Source organism: Polyodon spathula, chromosome 7, assembly GCF_017654505.1.
Source record: "Polyodon spathula isolate WHYD16114869_AA chromosome 7, ASM1765450v1, whole genome shotgun sequence".
Lineage (NCBI taxonomy): Eukaryota > Metazoa > Chordata > Actinopteri > Acipenseriformes > Polyodontidae > Polyodon > Polyodon spathula.
The window spans coordinates 29,440,949-29,456,999 of NC_054540.1; the positions used below are offsets into that span (position 1 = coordinate 29,440,949).

Consider the following 16,051-nt stretch of genomic DNA (forward strand, 5'->3'; position numbering starts at 1 on the left):
ACCAAAGTTTTGAAAAACTGGCCCCAGGAGAATTCCTTTAGTCTTATTTGAAAGTTCTTGAAAGCAGATCTGTTTGTTTGAGTCTTTGACGTAGTTCAGTAACTTTATTTTAAATTGATTTGAAAAATAATAGACCTTATATAAAAACATAATCATTAAAATTATTAAATTGATTAGTATACACCAAAAGTGTTTAGTGTTTAAAATTGGTATCATATACAGATCTGCAGTTGATTTGTATTTTTTGGTGTAAACACAACTTAATCCACCAAACCCCTTTAAAGGTAATACTTTTGATAGTTGACCGGTGACTCTTACCGGTCTTATTTATTTACATTATTCCAATGATTTTTAACAGGTTCTATATAGTCTATTACATGGATCAGTTATACTTACCTCTAAAGTATTCAGGTTTTGTAGGCTGTGCGTTCTTTGGTGGCTTGACAGGGCTACACTTATTTCCATTGTTCTTGAACAATGCCAGACGCACAGCTGGGTCTGAGCAGAAGAAGATTTAATCAGCATGAAGCTTAACTGTTTCAAACAGGCACATAGAGATAATGGGTATATTATGGCAGAGTATAAATATCACTGACTGGCTACATGAAAACACAAACCAAGCAGCTGTAATTAGCTACATTATACATAAATACTTTGCCATCTACCAAAACTTTGTTACAGTAGATGCATGCATGACATTTTGGAATTTTGTTACAAAATTGTTGGATAATTGATCATGTCTCCATTTTTGGATTTCTGGATGCTGAACATCCGTAAGATGTGATCAAAGTAATTTATTGTCAAAATACAGATCTACACAGTAGTATGAGAGAGAGCTGCCGCTGAAAATCTGATCTGGTGATGTAATGGCTGCTTGATTGGTGTGTAATTGGCTTATATTATAATAACTTTTCTGGTTATTTTCAGGGATTTTTGAAAGGGGGCCCTGACTAAATTTAGCAATTTCCTACAACCTCTTTCTTGTACAAGTGAATACATAATGATGTACGTTACTCCTATTTCAAATAATTGTAATGTGATGTTATATAATATGTTAACAATGAGTATCTGTGTTTGGCTGAAATATTCTCAGAACAACACGACTTGCACAAGACAGAAAATTAGTTTGACTGTAGGCTAGAATTAGATATGCAGAGTTATATTATGAAGCAGAGAAGACCACATAACCTAAATCATACACCAGTGCAGAGTGGTTTTCTGCTTTTCAGAGTCTTTGAAGATTGTTTTACAAAATAGCAGGTAGTTTCAAAAGGGCAGGGTCAGAGTGAATTGTTTAGAAGAAATACCTTTGACATGTAGTACAAACTTAGGTCCCCTTACAGGACTAAGTAATTTGTTTTGCAAATGGTATCTCCAGTTGGCAGTTGCTTCTGTATACAAGACTACAATTCCTGGTGTTTCACAAGGATCTGTCACTATTCTAGTGCAATGGCAGTTGCTTCTAATTATTCTACTCTCAGTAAGCCTTAATTCCTGAATCTAAAAAATATAAGATTATAACAAAAAAAATTAAGTTAAAACTAATTGACAGAAACAAGCTTTATATGAAGATAACTGAAATGTAGGTGGTGCAAACCCTGACAAAAGGTTAATAAAGTTAATAGGTGAAGAATGCGAGCTAGAGAGATGGTGCCACACAAGGTTTCTTGCTAATGTGTTGTATGCTATATTTACATGTCAGACACTCACCAAGTAATTTTTTCTGCTTTTCGTTCGTGGATTTCATCTTCTGTGCTCGCTTCAGCATCTGCTGAGCTGTGTTGCTGTCTGTAAATCCCCTGTAGAAAAAGACAACCATATGAAACTTCTTGTTTGTTAAATCAACAACAGTATGGCTCAATAAAGAAGGCTATTTTATAGCTATCTCAGGTAAAATAATGGGCAAGAGGCAGTTACAAAAATGATATGGTAAATCAACTGCTGTACATAAAGAGGTGTAAAGTATTCTCTGCCATACTTTTTTTTTTAACATTAATATATTTAAAAGATGAACAAACTGGCTAAAACGTATGCATTATTGACTTACCATTCCTCTAAGATTTTGTCTTCTTTTTTCCTTTTCTGAATGTGGCTAGTTTTTGGTGTTGTTGATTGTGGTCTATTCTGGGGTCTACTAAGAAATAAAATTACAACATGAACATAATATAGGCTAGATTTGAGCATTCAGACTATTTAGTCCTAAAAGGCCCTGTTCTCTAGGTGCACTGGGGAAGAGAAACATTTCTTGAAGCATTTTCACCACAATATGAGATAACTGTTCAATGAAATGCAGTGGCATTTCCAATCTCAGTAAAGTAGGAGTAAAGCAATGGATTTGCCTGGATATCTGCCTTTAACAGGTACCTGTTGCTGCACTGTGTATTAAAATCATTCCGTTCATGATATGATCCTGGTTCTTCATCTGTACTTGACCATGCTTGCTGTGGCTGGCGCTGTAATGGTTGGTGGTTTGGAGGCTGTTTAAAAAAAAAAAAAAAAAAAAGTACACTTGACCGAACAAGACATTAAACACATTTACATGTTTATTTTTAAAATAAATATATTTTATATTATTATTACTATTTAATTAATTTAAATCAAAATATTCAAATATACAAATTATATTATAAAATATATAAATTAACTTTAATTTATAAGGGTATGTGTTTTGCAATGTTGATCTGCAAAATCACATCTACAGTACTTGGTGTGGACTTGGCAGGGATTCTTACACAAATTCCTACAGACTGTAATCATATCTAATTCCCAAATCTATTATTTCCAAACTAATAGAAAACACTTTTGCTAGTATTGTCCTAATAGGGTTCTGAGGCAGAGCAAAGCTCTGCCCTTTTTAAATTGGCAGGGATGGGGTTAATTTCCCCTACCTGCCTGGGTTTATTATGTTCAGGTGGCTGGGGTTGATTAGTTGATTAAATGATTAACTTAATTAACAATCAATCAGCGCCCAGCCATCTGACATAAAAGGAGGCCTCTGCTTCTCATTTAGAAGGAGGGAGCTGAGGAGGCAGGTTGGTGTTTGTGAATCCAGTGAAGGCATTGCCCAGCCTGGAAACCTTAATTTTGTAAGTTTTGTTGTCTTTCTTCTTGTGTTTAAAGATTTTTATTTTGCCCTTGTGCACTTTATTTTTGTGTTTATTTATAATAAAATTAGGATTTTTTTTTGAACTGCAGTCTGTCTCTGGGCCTCTATCCACTCACCAGCCTGCCACAGGTTCACTTTATCAAAACATGGTGCAGACTTGTAGAGATGCATTTAAAATGAGTGAGTTTTAGAAAAAGAAATCTGTAGGTTGTGTGCTGGCATGTGTTAACACAAAAAACATAAAGGACATTTTAAATATAATTTCAGCTCATATGGAGCTAAGGACATTAAATGTGATAAAAGCACAGATAAGAATGAGGGTCTCTGTGGCAAAGTGCCCGCCCCTGTGTGTATTTTGTGTTGTATGTTGTGTGTTAATGTTGGTGTATAGTCATTGGTACACGGGATATAAATGGGTCTGTGTAACACAAGTGTTTAAAAAGCATACTTGTATTTAAACAGGAGGATTGCACAGCACTTCACATGCAAGTAAAAAGTAATAATATATGAGCACGGGGAATTGCACTTTATTAATTCACGTGCAGTTGTACCGCAACTCCAACTGAATGACTGATTAGCAATCGATTCTCGGTAGAGCTGCATAAAAGTAGCATGTTTTCACTCTTTTGGTGAGTGGAGAACGGGACTGGAGACAGAGGTAATAAGAAGTAAAATATCAGCTCACCGTGTTTGTTTAGTGTTAGTCTGTTTCGTTTGTCTGTTTATTTTGGCTACCAATGCCTTGTCCTGTGTTTTTGTTTGTCTTGCAACCTTTTATTTTCTGTCTGTCTGTGCACTATTAAATGCTGAGCAAGACCATTCGCTCAGCTCCACCCAACTCCACCTCTCCCTCGTTTATTTCCTGGTTCCTGATTCTGGTCTGACGTCCCCCACTTCGGCCGTTTTTGTGACACGTGAAGTGGGATTACCAACACCTCCTAGACGCAGACCACAGTAGGAACCGCAGTTTCTTGTTTAAAAAAAACAAAAATAACCAAAAACAAAACAAACCAAAAAAATGTCAGAAGACATTGTTAGGTTGAGGGACTGGATCCAGGACAATGCTGGGCTGGAGGCCCAGTCCATGCCCATAGCCATCCGGGTCCTGTGGCTGATGGACAGGGAGTGATGGGAGGCGTACGAGAGGGAACACACCTTAAACTCCCTGGAGGAAGGGGTGGAGTTGGTACTCTGCTAGAGCGAGAGTCCAGCGCCCAGACGGCGGGGACCGCGGGGATCCAAAGGCCGAGAGGGATTCCCTCTTCCACCAGCAGAGGGTGAGTGCCTGCTTGTATCACTTTCCCTACTGTCACCACCTGGAGGAGAGGAGCAGGTGCTTCCTCTGCCTTCATCACCTTCCCCTGCAAGTGAGGAAGAGCTGCACCAGTCCCCTGCAAGTGAGGGAGAGCCGCACCAGTCCCCTGTAATAAGGGTAGACTACACGACGCTCGCACCTCCGCCGCCAGGAGACTACACGCCGCTCCCACCTCCATCGCCAAGAGACTACACGCCTCCGCGACCTCCATCGGCAGGAGTAGAGCAGCAGGAGATGCCTCTGCCTCCTCCAGCTCTACTGGCAGGAGCCGCCTCTGCCATCGGCAGGAGCAGAGCAGCAGGAGCCCCCTCTGCCTCCGCCACCTCTACCGGCAGGAGCAGAGCAGCAGGAGCCCTCTCTACCTCCACCAGCAGAGGGTGAATGCCTGCTGGGTCCCCGTCCACCAGCTGAGGGAGAAAGCCTGCTGATATCACTTCCCTCACCAGCAAGCAGAGAATGAATACCTGCCGGTATCACTTCCCCCAACATCATGAGGAGAGGAGCTGGAGCTGCTTCTGCCTCCATCACCATCAGGGGGAGAGGAGCAGGAGCTCCCTCTCCCTGCACCAGAAGGACCAGGAATAAATGCTGGCCGTCCTCAGCAGCCCTTGAATAGGCTGCTGAGGGAAGCAAGAGGAAGAACCGCACGGCCGCAGCGGCCGAGAAGAGGGCCAACACTCGCACCCCAGTTTGTCCTGACTCCCTGCCTCGCTTCACCCAAGTATGCCTGCCTCACTTCGCCCAAGGATGCCTGTCTGGCATCGCCTGGGGTTGCCAGCCACTCCGCATTGCCTGGGGTCGCTGGAACTGCTTCGCCAGGGGTCGCAGTCAGCTCTGCTGGGCTGCAGGGGTCAGTGTGGCCAGAGCCCGATCACAGGGAGCTGACAGCATGGCCAGTAGCAGCCTGGCTACTGGCAACATTGCCACCCATCAACCCCTTAAAGTCCCTGTTCTTGGCCCAGGACTTTGAGGAAGACTTTTGGGATTTTAAGGGGGGAGGTGGCCATTGAGGCCATGTTGTGTGTTAATGTTGGAGTATAGAGTATTGGTACACGGGATATAAACGGGTCTGTGTAACACAAGTGTTTAAAATGTATATTTGTATTTAGGCACAAAGATTACACAGCACTTCACGTGCAAGTAAAAAGTAATAATATATGAGCACGGGGAATTGCACTTTATTAATTCACGTGCAGTTGTACCTCGACTCCAATTGAATGACTGATTAGCAATCGAGTCTCGGTACAGCTGCATAAAAGCAGCATGTTTTCACTCACTCGGGTTTGTGTTCAGTGAGTGGAGAAGGAGGTAATAATAATAAAGAAGAAGTAAAATATCAGCTCACCGTGTTTGTTTAGTGTTAGTCTGTTTTGTCTATTGATTTTTGGCTACCAGTGCCGTGTCCTGTGTTTTTGTTTGTCTTGCAACCTTTTATTTTTTGTCTGTCTGTGCACTATTAAATGCTGAGCGAGACCAATCACTCAGCTCCACCCAACTCCACCTCTCTCTGTCTTTTATTTCCTGGTTCCTGTTTCTGGTCTGATGTCCCCCACTCCGGCCGTTTTTATGACAATCTCATAATACCAATAGAAGAATTTATAAACAATTACAAAGGCTATCCAATGTTTTATGTTGCATTCCCTACTTAGTCATATGCATTGCTGTACATAAAATGAAAGATATAACATTATATGTAATCTATTCCCAATGTAATGGTGACTATACTTATTCTGATTAATTATGAGACAAACTACACAACAGGTAACACAGTATCACCTATTAGCAATACCAACTATGGTACTTAGGGTTGTTTCAATGGATCTATAGACTTGTGTTAGGTGTCACTATATTGGAAATTTTATTATGTCATCCGTCAAACATATTTTTAGCAAAATTATTGACCCCTCATACAGGCTGAACCTTTTTATTGTTTTTGGTGTAAAACTGTATACAAATATAGAGTAACAGAGATATGTTTCTTCCCCCAGTTGTTTTCTCATTTATTAATTACAGCCTACACCCACAGCTGCTGCATATCAGTGTGTTGCTACTGTGATGTGAAGTACTGAAATCCATCCAAAATAAATACATTTTAAAAAATCAAGCAAACAAAGAAAGGGCTGGTTGAAAAACGACATCTGGTGATGCAGAGGAAGTTAGAGGCTTCTCAAAGTAATTGTGTTTTTCAAGGTAATAAATTTGAGTATTAATCACAGAAGTACCATATATCCTGAAGGAATAAAGAAATACTGAAGACTGAGAAGTTTCCATGCTGTGTTACCTTTGGCCAATGCAGCTGGTTTGAGAGTGGCAGTATTTTTGAAGGGAAGCGGGTGGAATCCAAGGTTATCCAGTCTTTCTCCAAAGCAGCCTGTGTATAAACCGCACCAAGATAAAAATCTTTATAACAAAAAAAAAAAAACACACACTATTTTAAATACCTTCCCGATGTTTGCACTTCATATATCAGAAACACCACTGGCCTTACCCATTTGTACATCAAAGCATAGCAAAAATGATTTTATAACAAAAGGTAGTAGTAGTAAACTCTTTTTCAGTGTCAAAGTACTCTGACATTCAGGATGAAAAACTGGTTCATATATGCATCCCCTGGACAAGTAAAATCTATGTTGGGCATTTTAATGATGCACTTAGCCTTGAGGATAATTCCATTTTCTTCCAGCACAAGATGTAGACTGGTTTCTAATCAACTGGTTTGTTACAGTTGATTAGAAATCTGTCCAGAAAATCTGCTGGAAGAAACTGGAATTTCATCAAGGCTAAGTACATAATTAACATGATTTCTTTTTAAGACTGATTCAGGCCTATAGGCAAGGAAATTCACTGTATAGTCATAATTATCTGCTGACTTTGTTGAATGTACAGTAGTGCTTCTATTACACAAGCAAAAAAATAGAAAAGTGGCATGTGATGTTTGGACACTCATGTATTCATAATGCCCAGACATTTAGGATTTCTTCTAAATACATAAATAAATAAAAAGCCAGAAAAGATATCCAGCACCTAATTTAATAGTATTAAGAAATGGTTGATTGCTGTGCTATATGTGATCCTGAAAACCCAAATAGTTCAATAAGTCACAGTACATAGTGTGAATGGAAATTGGACAGTGCACATACTCTGCATACAAGGTTATTGTTATAGCAACTGTATGGTCATAGCAAAGTTTAAAAAGTAAGTAGCGGGGCTCTGAAAAATATAGCGTTAATGTACCTATAATTTTTCATTGTTATGTTTTTTTTAAACATTTTTTAATGATTCTTCACACAGTGATTTAGAGGACAGCTCTCAAACCCCTGCACTAGAGCAGTCATTTTGAAAATAGCTTTGAAACAGACTTTAAAGTTGTAAGTGTAAGAATTTGTCAGGATTTTAACAATGAAAAGAATAATTACAGGTACATTAATGAACAGTAGTAGTAATCTGAAAGGTGTATAGTCTTGGCATCTATTGTCCCAGTTCTTTTTGATTAATCTTCCTAGGCTTATACAATTCCCTTTATCTCTATTTTTTTTTTTGTTTAATTGCTCTTCCTGCAGTGATTTAGTGGATAGATCTCAAACACCAGTGCTCTAGAGCAGTCATTTTAAAAATAGTTTTGAAACAGAGTATATGTGTAAAAAGTTGTTAGAGTGTTAACAATGAAAAGAAAAATTACAGGTATGTTATTTAAACAGTTGTAGCAACACGTGGGGACGTGTAATGCTATATTTTTCGGTATCCCTCTACTTACTCTTTAAGGATAACAACACATGCCTTTTTGTTCCAATAATAAAAAATAAGTAATTATGATAATAAACTAACACAGATTAAACTTTATTACAGCATATTACTCAAATGACATTATAAAGTATTGCAGGTCTGGGTGTGTGTGCCCCACTTACACACTTCTTTCAAGAAATAAATAATTCATATAAATAGAATTACTACAAGATGGCTAGTCTAGATAGCCAACTAGTGTTACATGCTTGTGGGTTATCTTGGTTGGATCACCACTTTTGCATACTTTTTCATACAGCAAAGCAGCTTGTGGTTCCCCCGCTAGCATTTGTTTGTGTGATTGTATTTTTGTTTATTTTAAAAAGAAATTACTTTCTCATCTTAATAACATTTTTATTGTAACTTACTGGAACTATGCTATGAATGTAAAAATTAACAGTAAGACAGTAACTTAATACATGTTAGTGTGCCATTCTAGAGTCCAAGCAGATGAATTTAACTTTTGATGAGAATGTGGGACATTTCTGGGGGAGCAAAACAGGAACTCAATCACTGGTTAACCCAGAGCCCTTTGCTAAATCAGGAAGCCTGAAAACACCATCTGAGCATTTACCACCCACATACTACAGTATCAATCAATTTAATCTCCTGTAAAAGGATGATAATGTTAACACGCAGATTAATTCAACTTTTATAATTGTGAAACCTACCTCACCCAGAGAGACAATTCTCGATAGTGATGTTTGAAACAATCTACCATGGGGAAAGGCAAGCAAGTGGGACAACGACAGACAACAACTGAATAGTAAATAGTAAACAAAATAGGTTTGGGGAAATGCATTGTACATTTTTTATGTCAAATTGTTACATACCTCATCGAATATAAAATCTTCCACATTCACTTCTTCAAAATCATCATGTAATTCACTGATTCTAGCAGCAGCGAGTGCAGAAGCCAACTTCTTCCGCAAAACATGGCCCTTCCAAACTGCCTAAATGTATAAAATAAAGGGCTATAGATCAAACCTAAATCTAAATATTATATATTACCCCATTAGGAAGATAAAACATGGTAACCTCTGTTTAATTGCTGAGTGGTCTGTTTTCTGAACTTTGCATGACGTTTTAAGCTGCAAGACAAATGGAATGCCAGTTTGCGTCTAAATCTTGAAATTCCCAGTGGAAAGACTTCACAAGTAAGCAGAATGGAATCTTATAGCTCCCACTGCTGCAAATCTGGATCATCTCATTAATTATTTTACAAATCCATAAGGGTCTACTACACATACAGAGAGGAGAAAATAAAAAGGTTTTTAACTGGTATCAAGTACAAAGAAATGTTTTGGCAGCATTCAGGGAAAAACATGCAATCTTTACTCAGCTACAAACTTGCAAATATCACGAAAAGTCGATGAGGTGCAACAGGGAGACAAACGGTAGTTGTCACACAACTTTCCCATATATATATATATATATATATATATATATATATATATATATATATATATATATATATATATACACACACATATATATATATATATATATATATATATATATATATATATATATATATATATATATATATATATATAAACACACACTTTTAGCTATATTTGCTCAAACTACCTCAAGTGTAAAACTCGAGAAGCCAACCGACAATATTGCCATAAACAGTAGAGATATCAACATTTAGTCAGACACTTAAGGTGCATATTTCCCTTTACTATACTATACAGTAACTTTCTTGTCATTTCTCAATTCAATTTGTAGTCTAAATAACAACTGTTGACTTGTCAGTGGGTTACATGGCTGCAACACAATCTGGAGTTTAAAAACTTGTGCTTGACAACTCCAGGTTTGTCATCCAAACCCATTTTAGCCTTGTGTTACACTCCAAGCCTAAATCATAATGTTTTCAATGATTACGAATTAAAAAAAAATAAAAAAAATCAGTGAAACCTCTAAATGTTCTCAGAACACATGCTGCTTATCTACTTGTTGATCTGATTTTATATCACTGTCAGGCCAGGAAAGTTATGCACACTGAGAACAATTTATACCCAATTTATTGCTCTTTTTTGGTTTTTTTTTTTTAAGTACAAATAGGCTACTTAGACTAAGCCAAGAACTCGGCAGATCCAGTTTAGCTTGACTTCTATGGAAAATAAGTTTGCTATTCTTATTTTTTTCGGCAGGAAGTATTTAAAACTGGCTTTGCAACAAAAAAAAGACTATAAAGTAAAGATATATAGCGTATCCTTGCCTTTGTGAAGTATTGCGCTTCATTTTGAAATTCTTCCCTTAGGAGGCTTTACAAATGGTTACATTCAGGCTGTTTTGCAATTTTTAAACAAAATAAAGATGGGAAGTAGGGAATGTTGCTCAGTAACCTGTGAAACCTGTTTCTGTGAATTTGTTAGTTAGCAGATTTATAGTACCTACTTCACAGTCATAGTGGATTAAACTTGCTGCACATCATTTATTTGTTTAAAAACCAGTAATACTCATTCGCATCGTATGACTGCCCTAAGTTTATGGTGTCTACTTTGGTGAATAAATATCAGGATCATATTTGCTAAAGCACATCCAGTACATGTTAACTGATGCATAGCTCTGTCATTTAGCTGCTGCTGGATTAAGCTGGTCTAATTTACGGTACCTACAGACTCTAATGGGGGGATGTGGCAAGCCGGTATAAGGTGTATGTTTGTGTGCAGAAAACACATGTTAATGTGGCTGGGGCCATAATTGAACAATTAATGGACAATGAGCCATAGGTGTATAAGAAATGCAATCATGGGTACAGAGAAGTTAAAGTCGGTGTCGGTGAAGTTGCATGTTGTTGTGTACTGTCCTGTTTATGTCCGTGAGTTTTGTGTAGACCTGTTGTTTTGGCCCTTGTGCCTTTTTATTTGGTAATGTGTTTTTGTTTGTCTGTTATTGTACATGCAAATAAACGTGCGCAATAGCGCTTCACTGCAGCTTTCTTGTCTCTGAGTCTCTCTTTCTGCCGGGAACAGTTTGGGCAGTGACGCCACCCTGTCACAGGGGGTCTGACATTAGAATTGAAAACACAATTAAATGCTGGCTCAAGAAGTTTCCGTTGGAAACAATTTATGTATAGCATCATGTAGATATAGGAGCTGTTGCTTGGTAAGAGAAACAAGCTCCTAGCTAGCACCTTGGGGAAAACAGTACATTGTAATAAATAATTTCCAGAATGACAGAATTGGACATTACAGTCCGTGTACATTTGAAAACAAAACCTTTGATGACTTTGTTTTAATGCATTTGTAAATAGCTATATTTTCTAACAGCACTTTCCAGCAACATTCTTGTTTGTAGCAGAAGCATCCAACTCCATTGTTGTGCAGTGTATATAATAGCCTACCTGAATTATTGTGGCAGCCTTTTCCCCAACATTCACATGGTGTTTTCCTGCTATAACATGTTTCATGCAAGAAGTGTCCTGCTTTTGCCATTTTTTCTTCCACATACAGTATCCCTTCCAAGCTGCTTGAATTACCATAGCAGCAGCATGTCGACCAGTGTGCAAATGGATATCTCTGCGAATCAGGTAGCCCCGCCAATGGCTCTGGATAACAGTTGCTGCCAAGCTGTAACAAAGATAATTGACATAGTCAATGCTATTCAGTGTACAAAGTACATACAATAGCATTACAGCATGCACTATGGAGTAGTTATCTTCTCATTAGCCCTGAAACGGAAGGTTATAGCTATTAAGAAATAGTAAATTGTATTTACACCACTATCCAAAGCTTCAGTCAAATATGATAATAGTTTGCTAAACTTGGCTACAGTAAGTATTACATGGCCTGCAATCTCTACCACAAATCCAACACATAATTTGATAAAACTGACAGCTGGACAGAAGTGGTTCAGTACTACATGGGCCATAAAACATTTAATATCTAAAGTGATCTCTAGTGCTAGCTAATTGTCTCTCACTAAATTAACATTAACCTGTTTCCATAAGAGAAAAATACATTTAACAGCTGCTCACAGTGTCATTACAAAAAAAGCCAATTTGTTATTTGTCAAAATCTAATTATGGGTTTTTAACTGGTAACTGGTTAAAAAGACCATTATCATACCAACAGTTAGTGTTTGATGCAGATCACATACATAAATGCACATAGCTTACTTGTGGGCTTCAATAATGTACAAACAAACACAGAAATGATCTCTGTTTCCAAAGCCAGGATTAAAGGGTACATAAGGACCTTTTTATTTTATTGTGTTACATGTTCACATGTGTTGCTACTACTGTTTACATAAGGTGTGTGTATTGTTTTAATGATTTATTTTAACATTTTGATCACTTTTTTAAAACTTTTAAATTGCATTCCCTGCCTCAAGATGGCTTCATGTGTACATGCATGGACCTCTCATAACTACATTTCCCATCATCCTCCTGCTCACATATGTAACTGAGATAGATTTACCAGTGAGCAGTAGTATGATGGGAAATGTAGTTCTGAGAGGTCGATGTGACGCCATCTTGAGACAGGGAATGCAATTTATAAGTTTAAAAAAGTGGTCAAAATGTAAAAGAAAAAAATTTAAACAGTACACACACCTTATGTAAACAGTTGTAGCAACACATGGGAACATGTAACACAATAAAATAAAAGGTCCTTATGTGCAGTGCCGAGAAAAAGTTTGTGAACCCCAATGATAATTATGGAAATTCCATACTTTTACCATGATAGCCTTATTGAATCAAAACTATTTTTCTTAAATATCCAATAGGGCTTATATTAACCAATTCCATGTCTTTTGAAACAAAATGATATATGAATTAGACAAACAATGAGTAATTAAGATTCAGAGTATGTGAAAAAGTAAGTGAACCCCTGGTTTTATCAGCTCAATTAGGGGGATAATTAGAATCAGGTGTTTAAATAATTAGGTAGCTCTTCATGGGTGAGTTTGGGAGGCCCCACCCTATATAAAAATCAGAAACTTTGTGAGTTTGGTCTTCACCATACAGGTGTGTGGAAACACGTCATGCCATGATCAAAAGAAATCTCTGAGGACCTCAAAAAATCAGTTCTTGATGCTCATCAGTCTAGAAAGGGTAACAAAACTATTTCTATGGATTTGTGGCTCCACTAATCCACTGTCAGACTAATGGAGAAAGTTCAAGACCACAGGCACTCTACCCAGGAGCGGTCGTCCTACCAAAATCTCTTCAAGAACAAACCGGAAAATCATCAAGGAAGTCACAAAGAACCCCAGAGTAACACCCAAGGATCTGCAGGCCACTCTCGCCTTGGATAATGTTAGTGCTCATAACTCAACTATCAGAAAAAGAATGAACAAGAATGGTGTTCATGGAAGGATAGCCAGGAGGAAATCACTGCTCTCTAAAACAAATATTGCTGCCCGTCTGAAGTTCGCCAAAGAGCACATAGATGATCCACAAGACTTCTGGAACAATGTTCTCTGGACAGACGAGTCAAAGGTAGAACTTTTTGGCCTCAATGAGAAACGTTACGTTTGGCGAAAACCAAACACTGCGTTCGAACAGAAGAACCTAATCCCAACTGTTAAGCATGGTGGTGGGAGTGTGATGATTTGGGGCTGCTTTGCTGCCTCAGGACCTGGACGGCTTGCCATCATTGACACAACCATAAATTCTGCATTGTATCAGAAGATTCTAGAGGAGAATGTCAGGCCATCCTTTCATGAGCTGAAGCTGAACCAAAAGTGGGTCATGCAGCAAGACAATGATCCTAAACATACAAGCAGATCTACAAAAGAATGGCTGCAGAAGAAATTCCACGTTTTAGAATTGTCTAGTCAAATTCCAGACCTAAACCCCATCGAAATGTTGTGGCAGGACCTGAAGTGAGCTGTCCATGCAAAAAAGCCCTCAAATGAGAGACTAACAGTTACAGGAATCACTTAGTTGAAGCCATTGCTGCTCAAGGGGGTGCCACCAGTTACTGAATCTAAAGCTTCACATACTTTTTCACAGATGAATAGCCCAGTATGTTTGTCATTCTTTGACAGTTTATTAGTAAAGAGAGGTGTGATTTTGCCATCTTCAGCAAAACAACTTGACTGCAACTATTTTCTTTCGAGTGAGCTATCATTTTAGGATAAAAACATTTTGGATTACTTCATAAAACCAATGGATACTTCAAAATTGTACATTTTGTTTTAAATTTGATTAAAATGTTTTGTTGTCTTCAAAGAGATTAAATACAGTGTTAACTATCCTATTCATTTCAATATTATTACCATGTATAATGCTTTAGTCAAGTGCTTAATTAAGTAGTAACAGAACACGCAGTTAAATGATTCACTGAGTATCTGAAACCACAGTATGTCAGTTTTTATCAGCACCACAGTATAAATACAGTGCTCCCTCATTACTTCACAATTTAGATAATAACTGATTTTGTTATTTCACAGATAGGCCATGTTGGCATCAGATTGTATATGTACTATAGTTTACTATATAAGGACTTCACTAATTCACCATGTTATACTATATTTTAAATATAATAAATAAACAATAAATAAATGAGGGAAAAAAAAAAAAAAAAACAGTAGCATTACTTCTGTAGGTCTTTTTTCTGATCACGGTGGAGGTGCTTTCTGACCAGGCTTGCATTTGGGTGCTCTGCTTCCTTTCTTAGGTGTGGAGCAACAGTGTACATTATGCCCTTTCTGCCTCCAAGCACACTTTCTTTACTTTCTCCATCAGTAATGGCAAAACATTCAGCCTTCATTCTAGGCACTTTGCTTTCTTCATTTCCCAGATCTTGGCCAACAAAAGAGCTGTTGACTGTAGGCTGAACTTGGCCAGGAGTGATCCATCTTTTAGAAATATTCACTGGGTCCTGGTTATTTTCCTTGGCTCGACTGATAAAAGGGATATTCTGCTGATGCCTGTCACTGGCTCTTTGCATCAAAAGGCTGCTCAAAGTTTCTGGTTCATCTCCGTCATTGACGCTCAGGTCCCCATATTCATGAGCATATCTGTGCTCCTCAGCCAGCTTGATCAATTCATCACATTGCCGGCTGCGGATCGCCGTGACTTCCAGAGGAGAGAGTGACCTGTTAAAAAGCAAACATCATTATTTTTAACTGAACTGACTTATTCCTCAAATGTATTGTTATTCTTTCTTTGCTGAAGTTAAAATGCTAATTCAGAGCACCAGCATTTTAATCCTTCCATTTTGATTTTTTTTTTTTAAATGTAGTTGTTGCCAATGGCTTTTTTACCCCGGTTTTCTCCCCAAAACCGAAATGTGTTCCTACCAATCCGTCATTTTTCTCACTGTGGATCCAGAGACCTAGAGTGCTGGAGAACAACACAGATCTGATGGTTCCACTGCAGAACCCTCCAGAAGGGTCGCTGCTGTGACTTAAGCTCTCCCTACCTGGGTGGTGCTTGGCCAATTGTACCGCTGGTCATGGTCAGCAGTGACAGCCTTGATTTGAACCTGAAAACTCCAGGCTATAGGACGCATCCTGCACTCCACGTGGAGCACCTTTACTGGATGCGCCACTCAGGAGCCCCCTTTAATCTTTCCTATGTGAAAGCTTTCCCTCTAATTTGTGTAGAGGTACTTGTAAACAGAAGTTTGTCTTAGTACATTAATCTACTTTTTAAATGTTCAGAAAAATCCTAAATGAATTTAAAGAGATGACTGTGTTATACAAAATCATTGATATAGATTGATTATATACAGCGGAATTATTGAACTTATGGAGTGGTTCCTTCAGGGGTGGCTCCTCATGGGAGGCAAGGAAGGCTCTGCCTCCCCCAAAAAAGGTAGGAAACATGATTTAATTTTCATATATTCAAATTATAGTGAATTATGTGGCATCAGTGCCACCGTGTTAAA

At 38.1% G+C, this 16,051-nt stretch overlaps 1 protein-coding gene across 3 annotated transcripts in view; it reads right to left on the bottom strand.

Moving 5' to 3' along the window:
* The window catches only part of lrriq1 (leucine-rich repeats and IQ motif containing 1), a 63,507-nt gene that overhangs the window by 18,981 nt on the left and 28,475 nt on the right, over nucleotides 1-16,051 (bottom strand). For 2 of the 3 annotated variants that reach the window (XM_041255224.1, XM_041255225.1), the window contains exons 16-23: nucleotides 14,757-15,257; nucleotides 11,557-11,782; nucleotides 9,035-9,154; nucleotides 6,703-6,792; nucleotides 2,365-2,477; nucleotides 2,048-2,134; nucleotides 1,711-1,799; nucleotides 397-498 (exon numbers count right to left, since the gene is read on the bottom strand). In XM_041255224.1, coding sequence (XP_041111158.1) covers nucleotides 397-498; nucleotides 1,711-1,799; nucleotides 2,048-2,134; nucleotides 2,365-2,477; nucleotides 6,703-6,792; nucleotides 9,035-9,154; nucleotides 11,557-11,782; nucleotides 14,757-15,257 — 1,328 coding nt within the window. The remainder of the gene's footprint in view (nucleotides 1-396; nucleotides 499-1,710; nucleotides 1,800-2,047; nucleotides 2,135-2,364; nucleotides 2,478-6,702; nucleotides 6,793-9,034; nucleotides 9,155-11,556; nucleotides 11,783-14,756; nucleotides 15,258-16,051) is intronic. The other variant, XM_041255226.1, reaches the window with a different exon arrangement.